The sequence below is a fragment of the Littorina saxatilis genome, linkage group LG13, assembly GCF_037325665.1.
Source record: "Littorina saxatilis isolate snail1 linkage group LG13, US_GU_Lsax_2.0, whole genome shotgun sequence".
Lineage (NCBI taxonomy): Eukaryota > Metazoa > Mollusca > Gastropoda > Littorinimorpha > Littorinidae > Littorina > Littorina saxatilis.
In genome coordinates this window covers 41853880-41877594 of record NC_090257.1, presented here as the reverse complement: position 1 = coordinate 41877594, position 23715 = coordinate 41853880, and the positions used below count along the sequence as shown (strand labels likewise).

The following is a 23715-nucleotide window of genomic DNA, read 5'->3' as shown; positions in this document are numbered from 1 at the left end:
TACGTTTTCCATATGTGTGTTGCTTGATGTTGCTTGATGCCATGTATGTATGTATGTATGTGTGTGTACATGACTTTAAATAAGCATGGATGGATGTGTGCACTCGATTGTGTGTGTGTGAACCATGTATATATTTTCTGTTGTCAATTACGTTATACTATGCGTTTGAATCAATAAGTATTTTAGACGTCATACTTTTTTTCGTATCTTCACGATGGCTTTTTACCCGTTTAAATTTTAATGCTTCCAACTTTCAAAGCGCTGCACGGCTGGGAAGAGATGCGCACTTTTATCACTGTTGTTCATGTTGACGTAATCATGGATTCATGCAAACGTCATACCTGCTGTATTTTATTTTGTTTGTTTGTATAGTCGCGTGCGGTCGCGCAGTCTTTTTGGTCAGTTCCGATTACCTCCCATTGATGCGAAAACCTATATGACTGTTTTTTGTTATTTTTCTCTCTGTTAATTCACCAGTGGCTATGTAACATGTGTTATACCTTATAGGTTCCAGCGACTAAATATTTTCCCCCGGTGCAACCATAGACATGTACGTCATCATGATCTCCCCTTAATTTGACCGTTATTTTGGCTGTCTTAGTGAAATGGTAAGATATATCTCTATGTTTTTTACATGTAAGTGTTCGGAAAAAATACAGTTATAGCAGTTATGTACAAAAATAAGCAGCATATGCTCTTTTCGCCAAAGTAAAGTCCTTTTTTCTTCTGGTTTCTTATATGTGTCACAGCACACCGCAAGCTTTTAGGCGAATAGCAAGTGAGTGGTATATATATATCATCAATTTTATAGTAGGTAACGGTGTACATTACTTGCCATGTTCATGTCCATTATACGTTTTCCATATTACATATGTGTCATTTAATTGTGTGTTGCTTGATGCCATGTATGTATATGTGTGTGTGTGTACATGACTTTAAATAAGCATGGATGTGTGCACTCGATTGTGTGTGTGAACCATGTATATATTTTCTGTTGTCAATTACATATGTTATACTATGCGTTTGAATCATTAAGTATTTTAGACGTCATACTTTTTTTCGTATCTTCACGATGGCTTTTTACCCGTTTAAATTTTAATGCTTCCAACTTTCAAAGCGCTGCACGGCTGGGAAGAGATGCGCACTTTTATCACTGTTGTTCATGTAGACGTAATCATGGATTCATGCAAACGTCATACCTGCTGTATTTTATTTTGTTTGTTTGTATAGTCGCGTGCGGTCGCGCAGTCTTTTTGGTCAGTTCCGATTACCTCCCATTGATGCGAAAACCTATATGACTGTTTTTTGTTATTTTTCTCTCTGTTAATTCACAAGTGGCTATGTAACATGTGTTACAGAATTGCACCGGTGTAAGGGTTAACATTTTATTTGTCACCAAGAGAATATAATTCATTATATGTGGGATAATGTGCGGGGGGGGGGGGGGGGGGGGGGGGGGGTGCAAACAACATTTTCACAAGCACATAACCAACAAAATGACATCGCATGCGCAGCACACAAAGTGCGTAGCACGGGTACCACTAGTGGTTAAATATACACCGACAAGAAAGGTGGGCCCTTTTGAGACCCTCCCCTCCACAGTTCGCCACAGTATGAGTCATATCAAGCTAGTTAGACCATATTTTAATTGGCCAAGGGCAAAAGGCACTTCTAATCCGATGTCACTCCCGCACACATACACCAATGGAAATACGCGCAATATTACCATAATTAAGACAGTGACTGTAGTCTCTGTTTGAGGTATTAATCGTCAAAGCAGTGCCCTTGAGAAAGGTCCTGAGAAAATTAACTGCACTGCAGTTTTAAGTCATGATGAGCACAACTACAGTTTCAGGTCACGAGAAGAATAACTGCACTATCAAATCCTAAAACTGAATGACTGAAGTCACAATTCCCGAAAACTGAACAGAAACGATCATCAAGGGAAAAAAAATTAAATGCAGAAGTATAAAATACGCGGCCACTCTGCTATAGATAGGAAGCCAATACAATGACACCCTGAATACACACGCACAAAAACAACACAACATAAAATTAATGTTCATGCACATGCGTGATATTAAATATATTCAAGATGGCTGCCGCGAGTCCTTATTTGGGGATCTTTCGGCCTCTGCCTCTTCCTCTTCCACGCCTAACTCCTGCCCAAGAAACAATGCCAGAAATGTCAAATTGACCATGGAACAATGCCAGAAAAATCAAATTGACCAAGGATAAAATGTCACCGAATCATCGATCACATTCTGTCAATAAAAAGAAACAAGTCGCGTAAAGCGAAATAACAACATTTAGTCAAGCTGTCGAACTCACAGAATGAAACTGAACGCACTGTATTTTTTCACCAAGACCGCATACTCGTAGTTTCGTCAGTCCACTGCTCGTGGCAAAGGCAGTGAAATCAGTCGACAAGCCAGAATTGTGCGGTACTGGTCGCGCTGAGCAGGATAACACGCTTTTCTGTATCTCAATCCTTTGTGCGTACTGAGTTTGTTTTTAATCCAAACATATCTTATCTATATGTTTTTTTTAATCAGGGACCGATAAGGAATAAGATGAAGTTGTTTTTAAATCGATTTCGGAAAATTAATTTTAATCATAATTTTCATATTTTTAATTTGAGAGCTTGTTTGTAATCCAAATATAACAATTTTACACATATGTATATGTTTTTGGAATAAAAAAATGACGAAAAATAAGATGAAATTGTTTTTGGATTGCTTAATAAAGAAGTAATTTTAATGACAAGTTTCAGATTTTTAATGACCAAATTCATAAATTATTTTTTACGCCACCACGCTGAAATGCAATACCAAAGTCCTGCCTTCGTCGAAGATTGCTTTGCCAACATTTTAATCAATTTGATTGAAAAATGAGGGTGAGACAGTGCCGCCTCAACTTTTACAAAAAGCCGGATATGACGTCATCAAAGGTATTTATCGAAAATAAGAAAAAAAAACACGTCCGGGGATATCATTCCCAGGAACTCTCATGTCAAATTTCATAAAGATCTGTCCAGTAGTTTAGTCTGAATAGCTCTACACACACACACACACACGCACACACACACACACACACACACACACACACACACACACACACACACACACACACACACACATACACCACGACCCTCGTCTAGATTCCCCCTCTATGTTAAAACATTTAGTCAAAACTTGACTAAATGTAAAAAGACAACTAGGATGGTATGAAAACAACTCGTTATGGATTATCTTTGCCTGTTGAGTGGTTAAAGTGTAACTAAACAAGCAAAAAGGAAAAACATCGTTCAGCAACCTTTACACTTTGATATGAAGAAGGGCCTCATATACTGTCGAACTGCGAAAAAAAAAAAAATTCTCTCACTCGGACACTGTTTGACGGACATGTGAAGTGCGCGCCAGGAACGACAATCTTCTTAGTTTACCTGATTAATGCCCTTAATTTTTGGTTCTGGTACTTTCAGTTCCGGCTGTTGTCATTAATCTACCAAAATAAAAGATCAAACGGAGTTTTCGATTTTTATTTCATGGTTCAGAAAAATATTGCTTATTTTCTGAAGTCAACCGTTTTAGCTAATCTTTCTTTGATTCTTAAAGTCATTTCAGATTTTTGAAAAATAGTTAACGGTTAGTAATTACCAATATATCGTAAACAAACATATCGATAGGTTTTGGTAAGAAGACACAAGTGCGATGAATGTGGTACCAGTATTTTTGTGGTAAGTAAGGATGCATTTCTTTGCTGTAAGCACATTTACAATGCACATTTAATCTGTTTAGCAACATAAACGAAAGCATGGTACAGTGCCGCTTGTTTGTGGTCTATCTTTTCGCGGCAGATGCGTAACAATTAGGGTCTCAGTTGGAAAAAGCTGCTCGGAACCAGAGCAGATTTGGCTTGGGTTCTTTGAGTGTGAATGATCGACGAGTGGCTTGACATTTTTAACGAATCATTACTGTAGCCTACTTGAAACCATCATCTGTTTCTGAATTTGTCATCAGTTATGATTGAGCAGTCTCATAGGAATCGTCCATAAAATGTTAAACCGAAAAAGGGCAGACGATTCTAAATCACACAGGCTGCTGTACAAAATCAGATCTAAAACGATATTTTGAACTGCGACGTCTGCGTAAATGCCCTGTAACAAAATACCTTGTCCTGGTCATGTGTATGCACATCAGCTTCTATTGGGAAGATCAGTATTTTATATTAATCACAAATACAAGATTAGAAATAGTTCTGAAGATCGCCTTTGATTTCAGTTTCAGCGGCAAACTAGCAGATCTGTCCAAACCGGCATCGTTACATGGTTGAAACTTGAATAATCCCAAATAGATCTGAGTGGGGGTAAGTTTTATAGTATTTCAATTTTTTACGGCAGTTTTATTTAAAGATAGTGTAGTGGATGTCTCTGGTGAAGACTACAGTTATATGAATTTTTTGTTGTAATATTAAAATGATTGTTCTTTATTTACACAATTGAATAATTTGTATTTATTTGTTTGCAGATGACGGCATACTGAGTGCTCCAAGAACATACGCCTGCTGGCATTTTGTGTCTTTTCTGAAGACGTTGAGGCAAGCAGAAGTCACGGTCCTGGCCACACACACACAATGACATGAACAAGAAATGATATTTTTTCATGGGCATATCCAGTATTAAAACTTTATTACCATGCAAACGCAACGATTAGAATTTAGAGAAGGTCATCGGTCACACACACACACACACACACACACACACACACACACACACACACACACACACACTGGGCGGATCCGGAGGGGGGTTCCGGGGTTTCCGGACCACTTAGGAGCCGGCCTTTGTATTCTAAGTGACGATTTTGGAAAGAAGTTGGCTAATTAGTTTGCTCAGGTTGCGCCAGATCGATCAATTGTCCTTGTTGTGATTCAAATTTTTCTTCTTAATATATTTACTTTTTTGGAAGGTGTATCAGGGGATGTTTCTTGGCTCAGATTGATCCATTTTCCTTGTTTTTATCAACATTTGTCGGACCCCCCCCCCCCCCCCCCCCCCCCCCCCCAAGGAGGTTGAACGCTTCGCGTCTTCAACTAAACGCTTCGCGTCGTCAAATTGTCCCTAAAAGAAATTTGGAAACTCCCCCTTAAAAATGATGTGATCCGCCCCTGCACACACACAAACACACACAAATAGAGAAGTAATAAATGGATACAGTTTTTCTTTATTTAAATTACAATCAGATGTGGTCGTAGAACAGGCGCTGTAAACAAAACCTAGCATGATATACCACTTGTGTGATGTTTCGGTCAATATCTTTATTTTCCTTTCAGAAATACATTGGCGTTTTGAATGTCAAGGGAAGTGATACAAATGCTGCAGCGGGCTATCAAGAACGCGAAGGCAAACAAGGTAAATACCTACTTCTGACATTAGTTTACTTATTAACTCTTTCTATACTGGCCATTATCTCCCCAGTCTCTCCCCAGAAACTGGCCATTTGCATGGGTTTGCAAAAAAATTCTCAAAAATAAACAAAACAAGAATGCAGCCTTCAAACTCATAGGTTTTATTGTGAATATATTGCTAAAACATATGCCAAAGTTTGGTTTCATTGTTGTGAAAAAAAATAAAAATATGATGTCCAGAATTTATGGGTATATTTTACGCAATACGAAAAAGGGGGTATGTATTTTGACTTAGAAGCATTTTTTCTTATGAAGGCTCTGTTTGCAACAAAACTGTTTCTGTTTACTTGTATGAAGATTGTGCTAACACAAAAACATAACAAATACCAACTGATTTTCCATTTGGTGGTCATGTAAGCATTGTGAACATGTCCGAAAAATCTGATCACACACCATGTGGTCGACATGCAGACCTGAACGGCCAGTGTATGGTGGCAGAGTTGGAAAATAGGAAAAGTCTTGATGCCAATCCTTCATCAAAAACCGAAGAAAATCGTCATTGTAATAAGTTTGCTTTATTCTAAATCAAACGACTAGGATAGATGACAGACACAACGACAAACACATTCAATTCTATGTAAAACATACACAATGCGCACGTTAACAAGCTGGCCACAACAATGTGCCCATCGTGCATGAAGTGTGGCTTTGGTCGGATCAGTAGCCGTGCTTTGTCTGCGATGCTAAACATGAAATTTTGTTAAAGCGACGATTTAGCAATGTTGTTGTTGCTGCTGCTGCTGTCTGTTCTTGTCACGACATCTCGCCATATAACAGTTTTTTCCCTCCTGATTCTGAGAAGAAGCTGTTTAATTGTGATATCAGGCCTAGGAACCCCTGATTTTCACTTGGAGCATTCTCAAAGAAACTTAGCGTATGTTAAGAAAAATGAGTGTACTCCACACTTTGTCTTTTGTTGTTCGTTGTCGTTGCATGTCTACCGTTCCACAGCCACCTACTATAAGTGCAAGTGTTAAATGACGTATTTCCACAAAAGACTGCTTGCAGAGAATCATGTGATGCCAATGACAGGTAAGGACATGTGGTAATACATACTACGTTTTGGAACCAGGGAAAATGCAGCACAAATTATTTATGAACCAAATTGATTGACTTGTGCACCATGACAAAAGTTTTCTTTGATCCATAAAAGGTCTTTTGCCAGAAAAATTGCTCTGAACATCAAGTACCCTGCAAGTTGTCACACATTTACATTATTGAAATAAAAAGAAAACACACCAGTAACCAGGTTAGGTACGTTAATATCTATAATCAATATCTCGGCACGTTACTGCCTTCTTCGGGATGGTAAGCTGAACATTATTGAACAAAATAATCGGTTTAGATTGTATACTTTGATTCCTGAACGAAGAAGCAGAGGTACTGCATACAACTAGGACTGTAATATCAGCTTTTGCCTGAAACACACACACATACACTTATAAAATTAATGCAATGTCATTGTATGAAGCCAGAACAATCACTAACTTACATAGTTGGTCACACAATTACCCATCACTGAACAATAAATCGAAGTCGGGTGGATTCAATGACTAAAGCATTAAAGGCTTTGAAAAAACCCTCATCACAAAACACCCCCCCCCCCCCCCCCAAAAAAAAAAAAATTAAATAAATGAAATAAAACAGGTTGTCATGCTTATCTTCCGCCAATCCGTGCCCATATCATGCCAAACTTTTACCTATATATCTTTTTATCAGTCTAATAAAAATGAACTTGACTGATCATAAGCCTTGTGTTTTTATTGATTATCCCCCCTTAGTATGAGGGGGGATATTTGTTTTGCATGGTTGTTGGTATTGTCATAAAATTAATGCAATGTCATTGTATGAAGCCAGAACAATCACTAGCTTACATAGTTGGTCACACAATTACCCATCACTGAACAATAAATCGAAGTCGGGTGGATTCAATGACTAAAGCAGTAAAGGCTTTGAAAAAACCCTCATCACAAAACATCCCCCCCCCCCCCCCAAAAAAAAAAAAAAAATTAAAAAAAATTAAATAAATGAAATAAAACAGGTTGTGTATATAGCGCAGTAAACACCATGCAGGTACAAGCAAAGATTTGACAGTGATTATCCTTGTTTTATATAGCACACATTTTCTAGTTTTAATCTCTCTCTTTCTCTCTCTCTCTCTCTCTCTCTCTCTCTCTCTCTCTCTCTCTCTCTCTCTCTCTCTCTCTCTCTCTCTCTCTCTCTCTCTCTCTCTCTCTCTCTCTCTCTCTCTCTCTCTCTCTCTCTCTCTCTCTCTCTCTCTCTCTCTCTCTCTCTCTCTCTCTCTCTCTCTCTCTCTCTCTCTCTCTGTCTGGAAAGTAATTTATTGACCTGTGGGTTATTTGCGTTTGTATACACATTGGTGATTCGTAAACTATGTTGAAAGAGATTGTCAAACAATATTATATGGGGTGTTTTAAAAAAAATGTATATCAACAAAATCTGTCATTATTATCAGGCACACGGTTTTAACAAAGCTATGTCACGGAATGCAACATAAGTGACTTAAAAAGTCGTGTTTTTGTGTGTGCAGGATATTCGCTAGGACAGGACCTCAAGCTGAACCAGCACAACAGCGATGCATTCTTCCATGGCTTCCACAAAAGTCTTTCACCTATAGCGGGCATTGCATACAGATAGTCCAAAGAGGGTTACCCTAACCCTCCTTTTTAAAAATTCTTTAGACCAATTATCCCTCTGTTCCCATGTTAAACATGGAATAATTCTGGACAAATGCGAGGACGTTAGCTTTTTTTTATTTGATTTTTTTTATCATTTTACTTATCATTAAAACTTGTTTAGATTTCGATTCGTAAACCATTTACAGTAATCCTCTGTTTTTTAACTTTGTTCATCTTACCACAGTCACTTCGTTGTTTAGATTTATCATTAAATTTGTTACCATTATGCAGGAAAAATGTAGAATAAAACCAGGAGAGCTTTCGGTAGAAGATATTTCCTGTGTCAAAAGTTAATGCTTATTCTGATTGATGGGTGCTCCAAACTAAGTTATTTTGACTGCCTTATTCGAATTCATTTCCAAGACAGGGCTGAGAAGTGGAGAAGCTTAGGAGAATATCGTAAAAATTGTCTGCAAAACTTTCGAATATGTCAGATTTTACTTTAGAGATTTTAAATACTGTTAACTGACAGAAATGCTATAACTTCTACACCAATGGACTGGATAACTTCATATTCAGCATACTTAAACTTGATTTTATGCATGTGCAGTTCACAAAGTGGCAAATTTGTAGGTTAAATTATCTAACTTTTGCATCACCAATGACACCAACGCTTTCGTGTCTGAGGATTGCCCTGAACCTAGCTGTAACTGCATGCTTTCTTCAGGTCATCGATAGCCTGGGGGTTGAAGGGGATGTTTTTACATACTCAGACATTCAAAATAATCAAAAAGGTAAAAGCCTGAAGGGTTTAAATTAGGTAAAAATGGCTACCGCTCAATGTCAAAACTCGTTCTGTTTAGTCGACCCCCGAATTTGGAGAAAAAAATTAAAATTGCACAAAAGTCAGACCATTCAATTTACAAAATTGCCACTTACTGGAAAGGCAGAACATACACTGAAGTTAATGAATACCACATATAAAATAATTGGTTCAACAGATGCAGAAGTAATTTGCATGGTTGTGGGTGTCCTTTTTAGGGGGGTCAACCCTGTAGAAGAGACGATTTTCTTTAATTATCAATCCGTAATATATTGTTTGTTATGCATACAAGATTAACATTGACAAATACTTCAAGACTCCTCATTGATCTTAAGAAATGTTGTGGTTTTTTTTGTTACTGACTGATTAACTTTCTATTCACTTTACTCTACATAAGTCACGACAAGAAAAGCAAGGGAGGTAATTTCTTCGGAAGAGGTAATTCTCTCCCCTCAGAACGATTGTTGTAGTTTGTTTGATTTTGTTCCTTTCCAATAAGTATTATTTAAAATAGATCTTTACATCTTGATGTGAAAGGCGCAGTACCCCCCTCCCCCCAGGATGTTAAATTCTAGGTTGTGTCCATGTAAAATCCTGATCCTAGTCAAGATCCGAGTTGGTTTTTCATGCAACTGTGCCTCTTTATGCCACTCAATTAGACATACTTTGCAATCCATAATTGCACGAAACTAAGTACAGGAAATACGTTGTTGTCGTGTTTTTAATATTACATAATGAAATAAAAAATGTCACAACTGGTTTCGTGTTGGGCTTTCTCTCTCTGTCTGAATCTCATAATTACTTCCTTCTGAGGCCTGAAATGTGTTGCAGGCATTGTTCAGCTTACATTTATTGTTACAATTTTTGTGGATATGTTATTAAGTGTGTCTGTGTTTCTATCATTCGTTATCAGTGTGGTTAAAACAAAAGCACACGTCAAAGAAATTTACCCTTCATCATTATCAAAACATGCAGATACAGGTAATAAATATTTGTGATACTTTAAACAAATGTTTGTTTGTTGCGTTTTTTCTTTTTTTCAGAGCAAACACACATCGTATTTGTTCAAACGTGTATATTCTGCACTTTCTAATACCCTGCATGGATCTCCAAATCAAGAATAATGAAAAGTCGTCTAATAGCCCTGCAGCACTCACACGAACATGATAGAAGCTTGCATGCACCCAGGCTCGCTGTCTTCGGCTAAAAGAGCTTGGTTACCGTTGGATCTTCGCTCAGACAAATGTAGCTGTCCACTTGCTCCTGTCGCATAGATCTGCAATGTGCAACATCATCTTTGATTAATAAGTCTGAGGCACAGACAAACACACACGCGCGCACATTTGCGAGAGAATGCACGTCAGTCTATTCAATCAAACAGTATAAAAACATACCACAGACGTGGTGGTGGAAACTGGACATTCGCCGTATAACAAAATCAAGAGATTCATTTGTGTGTGTATGTTTAATCAAAAGTTAATCTTGCGCACATTCAGTCTGTATTGTAACAGGACCCATCCCGTAAAAACTTCGAACAGATCTATTAAATTCTGAATTCCTTGACAAGTTTTTTTTCCAATCATCTGTATCTGACCGAAGTAAAAAATTCAGCCAGTACACGCATCTACCCCCTTACACGACAATACATATGTGGCGAAAAAAGGAATCGAGAGGGGGGAACAAGGAATAAATTTGATCCAGAAATAATTCCACTTCATCATTCCAAAATTCAAGTGTGAAGTGATCAACTACTGTGGTAAAGATACGTGCTTAGTATCACAACTGAAAATACAAGCCCTAGGGTTTTAAATCAAGGAAACAATTAAAGTTAAGGAAAGATCAACAGAAATGTCGAGAACATGTAAAATAGTGTACTTACAATCCGTTTCAGCATGCTCTTCGAATAATAATCTCCCAGTCAGCCTCGTGCTTACGACTTCGACAGGATGTTGCCTCTCACGCTGAGCCAGTACATTTGGAGTGAATTCAAAGGCCAGAGATGCAGTACAAGCACATTAGTTAGATCCAATTCATTTACATTGCTACCTTGCCCAATTTATGGCTATTTCTGTTGGTAACATCACACATGTGGCAAGCAGTCCTTGTTGCCGACTCTGCTGGGACAGGCAGCAGACGATTTTATTTAGGAACCAAATTCTGATTGGTTAAAACATAAAACCGGAACTCAAAGTACCACTTGTTCTTTGGAAGTATCAAATCAAGAACAGATAAGCAGGTAAATCTGAAATGGGTTCAACACTTTTAAAAAATCGTAGTAAATCAGAAAACACAGTAAACGTTGGAAAAATCGTCCAGTATCGCTTCTACAGGTCTATACTTAGACAAAACATAAAGCAATTCAGTAAAGCTGACACTTCAAAATGTCTGTTTAGTTACACTTTAACCTTACTCCTGCCGATTTAAAAAAACAAAAAAACATCGTTGAGTAGGCCTACTCGCGCGTGTGGTTGGGTATGGAAGGGGGGGGGGGGGGGGGTGTTGCGCGTGTGTTAGTGTTAGTGTGTGTGTTGGGGTGTGTGTGTATGTGTCTGTCTATATAAACGTGTGTGTGTGTGTGTATGGTTGTGTTAATGTACATTATCTAGATGCGCACTCCAACCTTTCTTTCCCTTTGCGGATGTTTTGCGACTGTTCACTAGACGAGCTTGCATGGTAGGGCTTCCTGCCTCCTCTAGCCCTCTTCTACCCATCAGACTACCCCCCCCCCCCCCCCCCTCTCAGTCAAGTATACAATCATCGGGAACCCCCCTTTGAATAATCCCAGCAACTTTAAGACTCCCACCCTTCTGAGACCCTTTTTCAGACTTTCTATTCATCTGTTGACCCCCATTTTAATACTTCTTCCCTGATTTTAAGTCCTGATTTTCTCAGACTTTTTATGTCTTAAATCATCGTGGGGCAGGGGGGGGGGGGGGAGTTCTACTGTATTGTAAGGCACACCCACCTTTCTTTTTCTTAGCGGCTGCTTTGCGACTGTCCACAAGGCGAGCGTGGTATGGTTTCCTGCCCCTCTTGCCCACTCGGAAACCCAACGCGTCACATTTGCACACGTCCCTCTCCACGTGCCGCGCAAGCGCAGTGCTGTCCAGGAAGCAGCATCTGCACACCGGAAACTGACGTGTGAAGCAGTTACCGATTGTTTCTCGCGCAGTCAAGTTAACTGCTTAGGATCTACTGCCGTGTGTGCTGACTTTGCCATACCTTTCACTTAAAGACAAAACTGTTACCTTATTCTCATTTCATTTGGTGAATTCCAGTGTGTATCGGCTTTAAACTAGGACGTGCAGTATTTTCCCACAAACTTCCTTTCAACTTGGAACAACATCTGCGCAGCTCACTTTGTATTCTATGTACTTTGTATTCTGTGTAGGCTACTTTGTATTCTATGTACTTTGTATTCTATGTACTTTGTATTCTGTGTAGGCTACTTTGTATTCTATGTACTTTGGCGGAAATCATACGCACATAATGTGGCAAACACGCCTTAATATTAAAGGCACAGTAAGCCTCCCGTAAACCATCACAGATACTGTCAGGCTTTTACACACAGTACAGACACCATTTCATTTAAACACTCACCGCTTGAGAACATTCTAGGTGCCCTCCGTAAAGAGCGAGCAATTTTCAAAAAAATATTTTTTCGTGGTTAATCTTACCTCTGAACCATCGTGAACCCGTGTAATCCAGTTTCCCTTTTTTCACAATTTAGCCGCCAGTTTGTCATTTCAATGCAAATCTCGATCTGTAAGCTTATCTGCAATAGCACGTTATTGTGTACCTTTGAATCTGAAATGCAACATTGAAACGGCTGCGAACTAGAGCAGTGGCGCTTAACGGTTCAGAGGAACTGGCGCCAGGCAGCGTCGTCTGCTACGAGAACCACGACCTTGCATGACCCTGGTTCCGGGCTATCTTTTTTTAAACTTTCAAAACTTCGTATTGTTCTGATCTTGTCTTGATGAAAAAAAAGATTTCTTTTATGATTAAGAATGTTTGTGTAACAAGCTGTCATGTCAATTTGTTATTTAGATTTCAAAAGTTAGGTTAGAAGCGCAAAAAAGCACCGTCCGATTGTCTGACAGACAATCCGCTAAATTAATTCTTTGAAAATTGCTAGCTCTTTACGTAGGGCACCTAGGATGTTCCCGTTTGGTGAGCGTTCAAATGGAAGGGTGTTTGTACTGTGTGTAAAAGCCTGACAGTATCTGTGATGGTTAACGGGAGACTTACTGTGCCTTTAAAATATCACAATGCGCAAAGAAATTTGTAGAGCAAATTGAGATAGGTCGAGCTATCATGCTACTTTTGTGTGTGTGCTGACTTTGCCATGTTTTCCACTTACCGTGGCAGACATGGATACAAATGCGCATCAGGTGGGTAGCACTAATAACGCTGTTTTAGTTAATTTCTTCGTTTTACATCGTTGCAATGAATATTAAAAGTCCCACAGGCACACACGCTAAAGCCTATTAAGGGCATAGCCTGACAGTCTATGATAGATTCTTTGCTGACATCAAAACGGCAAACACCTTTTACAGCGGAGTTAGTTTCACGCGAAGAGAAAGAACAAGCCACTAGTCGAGAGACACACAGACGCTACCTGCATGAGCGACACTGGAACGGTCTGGATCCAGTGTGTAGCCTGGAGTGTACGGTCAGGTGAACTTTCTGAGTGAACGTCTTTTCGCACACGTCACACGCGAATGGCTTCAGACCCAGGTGCGTCTTGATGTGCTTGCTCAGCGTTTCCTTGCGAAGATACACCTGCAAAGGTCAAGGAGAATGTTTGAGACGTGAATAGTAGCTGTACATACGAGCAGATTGAAACACGCACAAGCACGCTCTCTCTCTCTCTCTCTCTCTCTCTCTCTCTCTCTCTCTCTCTCTCTCTCTCTCTCTCTCTCTCTCTCTCTCTCTCTCTATGTGCCAGTCTCTCTCTCTCTCTCTCTCTCACACACACACACACACACACACACACACACACACACACACACACATGTGCACACACTCGCGAACGCACTACTAAGTTGCTGTTATTCAAGAAAGTCAAGCATGTAAAATCCCATTGAAAGTAGCTTTGAATAGTTGGATTTTTTTCTGATTTTCATTGGGAGATTGACACCGGTGCCAGTTATGAAAATCATTTCAGGAACAAACGCACGCAAAACAAAAGTCTTTGCACAGAATGCAAACAGGGTCTTGATCATGTTTTGTTTTTTATAGTATGTATTCATGTGAAATGATTCCGTATAAAAAAAACTTGACACATATGTGGCGGTGAAAATGGACCGTGTAGGGGAGAAGAACAACATTCTGGCTTCTCAATAAGGTCAGGCAAATTACCTTTCCACAAGAGTCGCACACATAGTGCGGTTTACCAGCATCAATGGCGTCTTTCACTTTGCGTCGGTAGTTGTCGGCCCTGGTCTCGGAGCTCTCGTGACACTCGCGGTGTTTCTCGAGGTTGTGACGATAGGTGAAGCTCCGCCCACATTCCGAGCACGTGAAGGGCTGCACGTGACAGCGCGACTCCACCTGTTCGGAAGCAAAACACTGAGGAAAACTGCAATTTAATGTCTGAACACGTACACTGTCTTGGTTGACAGTCAATGTGAAATGCAAGACAAAGCTAAAATCAAAGACTGCCAACGTTCCAAAATTCATAATAAAAAACAAGAAAGGTAAGTTGTTGGCACGTTTCATATTGACAAAACAATAATTATTTTAATAATATTTATTTTAATCATATAACAATAAATATAACATTGTTATTGTTTTGTCAATAACATTAACAAACGTTCCAACAACTTACCTTTCTTGTTTTTTGCAAGAACAAACCATCTGCGTCTGCAAGACAAAACTGTGTGTGGCTTCGTCAGTTTTATGTTAGAATAACACAAAATATTGCCCACACAGCCAACTCTTTGAAGCCGACGGCATTAGCTGTCCTAATACGGACATAGTGGAGCCAATTATGTGTAGATGTTGACAGAATGTCATGGATAGTGGTTGAGACCAGAAGACAAAATGGATGCAGTTAGCGTGTTGGTAGTAACTTTCCATGCTGCTTTTGCCTCTTTTTTTTCACTTTTGCAAATTCCACTATCCTCTTGACAAACGTTGTATACCAGATGTGATCTTATACTGCTTTCAAGAACACGTTTGTCAGCATAGCATGTTGTGCTCCATTTGTCCAATTTGTTGTATGCGGCATTTATTTGTAATTATTTGAATAAAAAAAACGTGTAAAGCAAAAGGGAAGCAGGTACCTCTTGGTGAGTCTCCAGGTGGCAGTTGAGGCTCTGGGCAGTGGCGAAGCGGTCCAGGCAGTGCGGACAGTCGTAGGCTGCCACGGTCACTCCCTCCATAACTGTTTGGACAGATTTACATCAATAGGCTTACAGCGCAAAATAACTATATTTCTCCCTGTGTGTGTGTGTGTGTGTGTGTGTGTGTGTGTGTGTGTGTGTGTGTGTGTGTGAGTGTGCGTGTGCGTGTGAGTGTGTGTGCGTGTGTGTGTGTGTGTGCGTGTGTGTGTGTGTGTGTGTGTGTGTTACACTTTTTGTCCGGATAAACGGTAAATTGCAGATAACAACATTTAAGATATACCTACGGGAGAAAAATAACGATGATGATGATGATGATTTCTCTCTCTCTCACACGCACGCACGCACGCACGCACACACGCACGCACGCACGCACGCCGGCAACCGCGCACGCACCCACACACACACACACACACACACACACACACACACACACACACACACACACATAAACTGAAAATGATGACGACTCACATGAAACTGGAACACTCTCGTTTCCAGGGGCGGACTTGTCTTCTCTGAGAGTTCTACCGTCGGTACAGCTTATCTCACAGCTCGCCGTGTCTATACCGCACGCCCCTAACTGTCTGTGGGACAGTATGTGATACCTGCACAAAATAAAATAAAGGAACTCTAAGGGGGTTAACCTGTAGCGTTTCATCTATTATGACATTACTCAAACGTTACACACGCACACACACACACACACACACACACACACACACACACACACACACACACACACACACACATACACACACAAACACACACACACACACACACACACACACATACACACACACACACACACACACACAAACTCTTACCTGAACGAAGACCTGCTACTGATGACCACCCCACAGACGTTGCAGAGAAAGCTCCGCTTGGCGGCGTTGTGGGTCAGCCTATGTTCGTTGCGGTGCCCGGATTGCTTGAAAGCCTTTTCGCACACCTCACATTTGAAGGGGCGGGCGTTGCCATGGGAGGCCACGTGACGCTTCAGCCGGTAGATGTTGACGAACGTCTTGCTGCAGATGAGGCAGGTGAGCTCGTCTTTGGTGTAGGGAGCTCTGCGACGTCTCGGGCCGGGACGTTTTGTGGTAGTGGCGGTTGCGGTTGCTGAGTCTTGGGTGGAGGTGATGGATGAATCCTCCTCTTCCTCACAGCTTTCTTCGTCGTGTTCTACCTTTGGGGCTCGGACTCGTTCTGTGTCAGTGCTACCTTCTGCTGTGCTGCTTGGTGAAGCGGTGTGATGCTGATCCTGTAGTCCACAACTAGTCGTAGCACTTTTCACTTTTACCTTTGAACTTGGATCACGAGGAATTAGGCCTACTGCCGAATTTCCCGACGTTCTGATGCCTACAGCTTTTTGCTTTTTCTTGGTTTTCCCTCTTTTGGACTGTGTTTTTTCCGGTGAAGGGGTTTGTGTACCGCGTGGCCGAAGCGAGTTGTACAAGGCGTCCAGGTCTCCCAGTATCTTTGGTCGCTCCCCGTCGTCCTCGTCACTCGATAGCAGCGCCTGCACGTTGTCGTTTTTACCCGGCCTCCACTCGTCATCTGACGTCATAGGCGTGACGTCGGCAAATTCCGACACGTCAGAGAGGTCAAGGTCGGACTGAAAGTCGTAGCGAATGGAGGCGGTTCTCTTGCGCGATGATTTCTGAATCACTGGGGAATTGGGGTTCTCCTCAACTCTAGGCTTCTTGGATGTGGGATGATTCCAAGAGAAACGCTTTCTATCTTGCTTGGATTGTGAAGAGGATGATTTCCCTTCCCTTTCACTTGTTGCAGAGGATGATTTTCCTTCCTGTTCAAACTTTGGAGAGGCGGACTTTCCTTCTCCTTTAAATTCAGGGGCGGAAGATTTTGTTTTTTTCTGTGATTGTAAAGTGATTGAATTTCCTGTTTGTGGTGATTCTAGAGAAGACGCTTTTCTTTCTTGCTTAGATTGCGAAGAGGACACATTTCCTTCCCGTTGAGATTGTGTACGTGTAACGCTATCCTGCACATGCTCCGCTTCTGTCACGCTTTGGGGAATAGCGGTCTCACGTTCAGGGGGCGTTGCGACATACCATCCTGGCTGTATATCTTCCACAAGGTTTGAGTCTTGGAGGTTGGACGCTGCCGTTGGTTGTGGAAATGCTGCGGTTGCTATTTTGGCTTTTTCATCCTTGGTGTCCGTTACTGATGCTATTGTGGATGTTGCTATTGTGGATGTTGCTACTGTGCTTGGTACACTATCCATTGCTTTGGCTGGTACTGTTTCCGTCGCGTTGGCTGGTACTGTTTTCGTTGTTGTGAGTGTTGTCATGGTTTCCACCTTGGGCTGAGCTTGAGTCAGATCCTGGCTGAAGCTAGGCAGAAAGAAGACGACAGGAATTCCCCCAGCACCGGCCTGGAACAGCTGATTGGGGACCACTCCTAGCTGAGACACCGTGGCGTGCACCACCTGACCACAACCCGCCCCCAGTGGCAAGCTCATTCTGGGGAGGGCATGCCGCACCGTGGGATACCCACTCCTCAAAGCCTGGGTTAGTGTCGTGCTGGTCGCTCCTGCAGCCGAGCTCGATGACGCCGGAGTCGACCATGGAGAACTTCGTACACCGCTCTGTTTGAGAAAAGCGTTGTGCGCGGCGGACACAAGCATGGGTATCTTGGGCACGATGGGGATGTAGTGGGGCCCTGGACACCCTGACGCCATTACTGACAGGGGTGAGGGAAAGTGTGGCTGCCCCGCTGTGACGGCAGGAATCACTCCAGGAAATCTCGGGGAGTAGACAGGTATTGGGATGTAGGGGATTCTGATGGAAGGAACTGTGGACGGCGAACTGCTTTGCTGGAAGAGTTTGAGTGAGCTGTGTGCAACGTTGGCTGACTGCTGCGTGCCTGCACTCCAAGTTTGGCCTTCCTTTGGCGTGTCTTCAGAGGCATGTTCAGCCTCTCTTACTTTATCTGTTCTTTGCTTCTTGTCTGACGAAGCTGAGCTGGCTGACTGAAGAGGTGGATTGTTCAGTAACTGTCGTATAAATTCCGTTCCAATCTGTGCTTGTTTCGGCCCTTCTTCTGCGTGGTCATTTGTTCTTGTGAGTAAAGGCTGCTCACACCCAGGCGAGTGATGATTTTCCTGTAATCCGGCTTGTAGTTGTTTTCGTTTTCGTTGCCTTTTGTGCCCCTGTTTGGTCTTGCAGTCTTTAAGAGCCAAAGTTTTTCGCACACTTCCATGGATGATGCTGGGTGAAAGTGTAACCTCCTCTTCTTTCCTCATTCCTTTGTAGTTTGCCGCTTTGCCCGAGTCTGCTGTGCCTGACGACAAATAATCTTCACATCCATGGGCCGATGTGTTTCTTGGCGTACAGGAAGCCGACGTCTGAAGGTAAAACTGACTCATTCCTACTGCCGTCTCATTTGGAGAAGCAGGTGATTTTCTACCAGTGGGAGAATCATCTTGTTTTCTACTCAAAGACTGCAGCCAGCGACTAAAGCTTGCATCGTCTCGAGTCACTCCATTGTTCTCTATTTTTGCGAGGCGTGGACAATTCTTTGTTGCAGCTTCGAGGTTTGAATGAACAGCTTTGAGCTTGCATGAACTAGGGGACCTACGATTGCTGACAGTGCTTTCAACCCTCCGCTCGAGAAGAGAAAGAAGCCGTTGTCTACTCTGCAGCAAGGGGTGGTCATCAACGAGAAATGGCGATTTTTCAACTATCCTCTCGGATTCTGTCAGCATTCTTTTGCACGAGCTCACGACTGGAGGGCTGATCTCAGACCCACGGTACTCCTCTGCATTTGACACACGGATGTCATTCGGCGTTATCGTCTCTGTAGCAGCAGTTTTTGTTTTTTGCTCGTCTGTCATTCCATCTGGGTCTTGACAATACAGCTTGGGTAAGTCCTCTGGGGTGATGAGAAATCTCTGATGTTCTGTCAGTGTCAATTTCAAAGGCAGAATAGTGTGCTGAGCGGGACATTGGCCTGAAGGTGAAGCTTGCTCCAACGCTGTTCTGAGTTTGGCTTGCTCTTGTGCTCTTGGAATTGAAGTGTTTGGCGACAGAATGAGAACATCTGAGTCATCGTTATACAAGGGCATGGCCCTTTTGTTCCCAGAGGCTGGATCTGGACAAGGCTGCAGTGGAGTCTGTTTCGACAAGCTTGACGTGTCCGCTGAGCTGTCCTGGGCTGTAGGGTTGACACTGGCCTTCCTAATGTCTGGTCGCGATAGAATATGGACAAACTTCCGTGGCAAGCTCTCCACCAAACATGTCTGACTTGGAGCGTCAGACGTAGCATCTGCAAAGCTTCCATCACAAGCAACAGGATGGTCATGGACTGGCTCTATGCTGTCTTGGTCTTGGAGAAGATGGTGGTGTCTGTTGGACTGGTGCTGAAGCTGACGTGGCGTTTTCTGCTTTCTTCTACTCCCACCCTGTTTATCTTTAGGTGTTCCTGGTAGGGAATGCTTCCCGTCCCGGACCACAACTTCATCTTGAGACTGGCGATCGCTACTCATCCTTGACAGAGCTGAAGGAGAACCACGTTCACATGACTCTGTCTTGCCGGTCCATGTGTTGCGGGAGCTATGATCCTGTGTACTCATCTCTTCATCCTCATCGTGGATTTCCTGCTTTATTTGGCTGTCGTTCTGAGAAGAGTTGACATCTCTGTTGCCTTCTGTCTGCTCAAAGTCTGGAATCACTTTGTTGATGTGTTCTTTGGTGTCCTTTTGTGAGCAGCTCTCGTTCACATCAGACATCTGAGGACTACTAGGTAAGGAAGCTTCAAACCAGATTTTCCATTGAACATTGGTTCCCGTGCTATTCACAATCTCGTCTCTCGTGTTACCATGGTGACTATCGAGCGTCGGCGGCACGCTCACTGAATCTAGTGGTACAAACACAGAATCCCGGCTCAGATTTTCGGAAGACTGATTCTCTCCCCTTCCTCCTTCTCCCTCCTTCTTGTACTGTCTTTCCCTGGTTTCCCCATCTTCTCCTTCCCTGTCATTCTCTCCTGTTCTTCCTCCTCGTCTTCCTCTAAGGGGAGGTTGAGCTGTGGTACTATCCGCGGGACGTGAAAGTATTGTTTGTGTGGAATGGTCACCTTGGGGAGGACTGCCAGTGAGTTGAAATCTTTCCTCGCTTGGTGCATCTCCTCTCTCTCCCTGGTTTGGGGACGGGAAAACATGGGTACTTTCCCCTCCAGCTTTCGCTGCAGAGGTGTGTTTGTCACGTCTCTTTCTTTTCTTTTCTCGGCTTGTCCCATTTCTTTTGGATGCCTTTGCAGAAAGGGAGTTGATTTCTTCCCTTTGGGTAGGACTGGAAGCGACGTAGGCTCTCTGGGTTTTGTCGAGGGAGTAAGGGAAAGTCGTGGTAGAGTGTCCTGCACTTTGACTTTCTTGACCACGGGCACTGACAGGTCTTCTTCTGACCGGGGAACCCACACGTCTGGTTCCTGCTTTATGGGCGGCAAGGCCTCTGATTTTGAGACGGATAGGAGCTCTCTGTCCTTGAGGGTCCAGGGAGGAAGAGCACTCGGCGTGGAGTGAGAAGTCTGGCCTCTCTTCTTGAGGGGCGTCTTGAGGGGGGTCTGGGTTCGCAGCGGAGTCAGATGATGCGGTGAAGCTGTCATGGTTTTGCTTGTCTCCTTCGTCTCTGATGTCAGCCTGGAGCGAGGAAGCCTGGCGATCGGTTTGACGCTGACGGCAGGGAGATGCGCGGGCTGGGGATGGTCCGCTTTCTTGGGAGTCTGCTTCTTGTGGGGCTGAAGGTGTGGGACGAAGCGCGGAACTCTGTCTCTCTTGGCTCCCTTGGAGGTGTGGGGTTGCACATGCTGCCTCGATCCCTCCCCCACTCCTCCTGTCTCCACCGGTGCTGATTCCTTCGCCTTCGCGTTTTTCTCTGCCTGGCCCGTTTTCAAGGTAACAAGATGAGTCCGTGCCTGTTTGGGGCGTTCCACGGACTGGTTCCTTTTCTTGTCTGGACGGGATGTCTGGCGCCTCTCCAGAGAGAGGTTGCGTCTTTTCTTTCTCGGACTTCGGACTTTGTCCTTGGGAATGTCGTGTTGGGCTGGTTGTTGGGAATCCTGCGGGTTCGTCCAAATCGCTGGCAGCTTCAGCAGTGTTGTTGAATGGCCTTTGTCCCTCGCTAAACATAACACACCCTCCCTCCCTTTCCTCGTCTTCTTTTGCGTTGGATCCGTGCTTCCTTCCGCCTCCAAATCTCTGTCGTGTTCTGTCTTTGTCAAACCTTTCTCCTTCAGCAAAATCTCTGTTTCTTCTCTCGGCAAAACATTCCTGGGTATTTCCGTAATTTCCGGCAGCTCCACAGCCTGGTCCTCCTCCCTGCCTGTAGGAATGTAGAGGGGCCTGTACTCTATGGCAGGAAAACGCGTTCGTGGCGAAAATTGGCGTGTCTGGTCCATCCCCGGCTCCTGCGGCAGAGGGAACGAAGCTGCTACCGGGAACGGGTGATGATTCGACTGCAGCTGTGGAAAACGAATCTCGCTCGGAGCTGGCCGAGGGCTGTCGGGTTCTGGGATGTGAGCTCCTGTGGGGTATCTCCGATGGTTCTGGTGAGTCCACAGCAAGAGAAGAGCGGGCGAGACCGAGGGGTGAAGCGCGTTCCCTCGCATGGACATCTGCAAGGAGAGCGCCGGATCTGACCGGATCATGGGGAAGTAGCGTGATGGTCTCGGCACGCACAGACTCTGGTTGAGACCCTTGACCTGGGGTCCCAGTCCCGCGTTCTTCAAGATAGTACGTGACGGCAGTGCCTCCTTGGGCGGGGGAAAGAGGTTTGCCGTGGAGGAGGAGGTCTGCTGGATGAGAGAGAGGGGAGGGAAGCGCACCTTGTGCTTGGGTGCCGGGGTCTCCTCTGCTGCCGGGAGGGCTGGTGCTTGTGTGTGGTCGGGCGGGAACTTCATGGTGTGCTGTGACTGGGCTTGACTGCTGTCTCATGGCGGGGTGTCGGCCCTACATTGATCTCCTGCAACACCAGTCATTTTCCAAACCACTATCTCTTAACCTTCGCCGGTCGTCGTGGGTCCGTGTGGACCCAGAAGGGTGTTTAATTGCAAATATCTCTTAAACCAGTTGGAATTTTTTAATGAGCTTTTAAGAATGCCTCAGACACCTAAAAAGCTCTTATGTCCTAAAAGATCATTAAATTTCCGCGAGTATGCATACCCTTCCGTAGACCCATGCTTTCCAAAGAAGCAAAAACGTGCATCCCCTTCCGTAGACGCCGTGGTTAATTTTCCGCAAGAAGTAATTAAATTAAATTATTAATTTAATTATTACCGTGCGGACTAAAGCTTCTCAAAAAAGGAAAATCGAGAATACCCTTCTGTTGACGTCGTAGGGCCGTGTGGACCCACATTGTTATGTATTAATTTCGCTCCACGCGACTTGCTTATTAACTCCACAATTAAACAGATGGTAGAAAATGATGTTTAGAGCCAATACCTGAAGGTTTGTGACTTCTCTCCCTAGTTTATATGTAAGTTCCTTCAGCTTGAGAAACATGGGTCCGCACGGCCCCACGATGTCTTCCGTGGGTAGTCGATAACCCGGTCGGGCGAAGGTTAACTGAGTGTTATCTCCCACAATTCCGAGAGGAGTTGGATCACGTGAGAGCGAACGCGGGAACGTAATCCCTTTCCTCTCAACATTGTGGTCGATAAAACCACAATTATACTTCACTCACTAAGGTAAGCTCGTCATAATGTTGTAATTACATGTATAAATCTTGGTTGTAATGATCACTCTGTCATGCAAACCGGTCAGATCAGCTCAACTCATTATAAAGTATACAGGAGAACATTGTCAAACGAAATATCACTAAACCGGTAGGCCCTTTTAGGACCCCCCGATAGAAGACCCCCCCCCCCCCCCCGGATAGAAGACACCCTACCTTTTAAGACACGCACTGACACCCCCCCCCCCCCCCCCCCTCCGATAAAAGACTCCCTTTCTCTTCAGACCCCGTTGTCTCAGATTTTCTGTTTTTAACCTCTGTAAATGAAACCCCCATTTTAAGACTCTCTCCTTTATGAGGCCCGCTTTTCTTAGATTGTGTTTAGGTCTCAAAAGGAGCTTTCCGCTGTACTTAGATTGTGTTTAGGTCTCAAAAGGAGCTTTCCGCTGTACTTAGATTGTGTTTAGGTCTCAAAAGGAGCTTTCCGCTGTACTTAGATTGTGTTTAGGTCTCAAAAGGAGCTTTCCGCTGTACTTAGATTGTGTTTAGGTCTCAAAAGGAGCTTTCCGCTGTACTTAGATTGTGTTTAGGTCTCAAAAGGAGCTTTCCGCTGTACTTAGATTGTGTTTAGGTCTCAAAAGGAGCTTTCCGCTGTACTTAGATTGTGTTTAGGTCTCAAAGGGAGCTTTCCGCTGTACTTGAAATAAAAAAAATTGTGCTGTTCTAGCTTCAGACAATAATTTTCG

At 43.3% G+C, this 23715-nt stretch overlaps 1 protein-coding gene and 2 long non-coding RNA genes across 6 annotated transcripts in view; 1 reads left to right on the top strand and 2 right to left on the bottom strand.

The window, feature by feature from the left end:
* Positions 1-22252, bottom strand: part of LOC138945778 (uncharacterized) — a 23719-nt gene extending 1467 nt beyond the window's left edge. Inside the window, exons 1-7 of the mRNA XM_070317288.1 lie at positions 16106-22252; positions 15753-15886; positions 15222-15322; positions 14296-14487; positions 13553-13716; positions 11897-12051; positions 1-2162 (exon numbers count right to left, since the gene is read on the bottom strand). The exon at positions 1-2162 is cut by the window's left edge and continues 1467 nt beyond it. Coding sequence (XP_070173389.1) covers positions 2113-2162; positions 11897-12051; positions 13553-13716; positions 14296-14487; positions 15222-15322; positions 15753-15886; positions 16106-22230 — 6921 coding nt within the window. The 5' untranslated portion in view covers positions 22231-22252 and the 3' untranslated portion in view covers positions 1-2112. The remainder of the gene's footprint in view (positions 2163-11896; positions 12052-13552; positions 13717-14295; positions 14488-15221; positions 15323-15752; positions 15887-16105) is intronic.
* LOC138945775 (uncharacterized) lies at positions 3564-9683 on the top strand. Of its 4 annotated transcripts, XR_011449109.1 has the most exons (5): positions 3574-3739; positions 4284-4368; positions 4530-4599; positions 5335-5413; positions 8021-9683. It is a non-coding gene; the product is annotated as an uncharacterized lncRNA (long non-coding RNA). The 4 variants fall into 4 exon arrangements; XR_011449108.1 differs by having other exon boundaries at positions 3564-3739; positions 4284-4599; XR_011449110.1 differs by lacking the exon at positions 4284-4368 and having other exon boundaries at positions 3609-3739.
* Positions 5160-11281, bottom strand: LOC138945777 (uncharacterized). The gene is made up of 3 exons (XR_011449111.1): positions 10811-11281; positions 10089-10207; positions 5160-6887 (listed from the first exon to the last, which is right to left on the bottom strand). It is a non-coding gene; the product is annotated as an uncharacterized lncRNA (long non-coding RNA).
* Positions 22253-23715: the final 1463 nt, after the last annotated feature.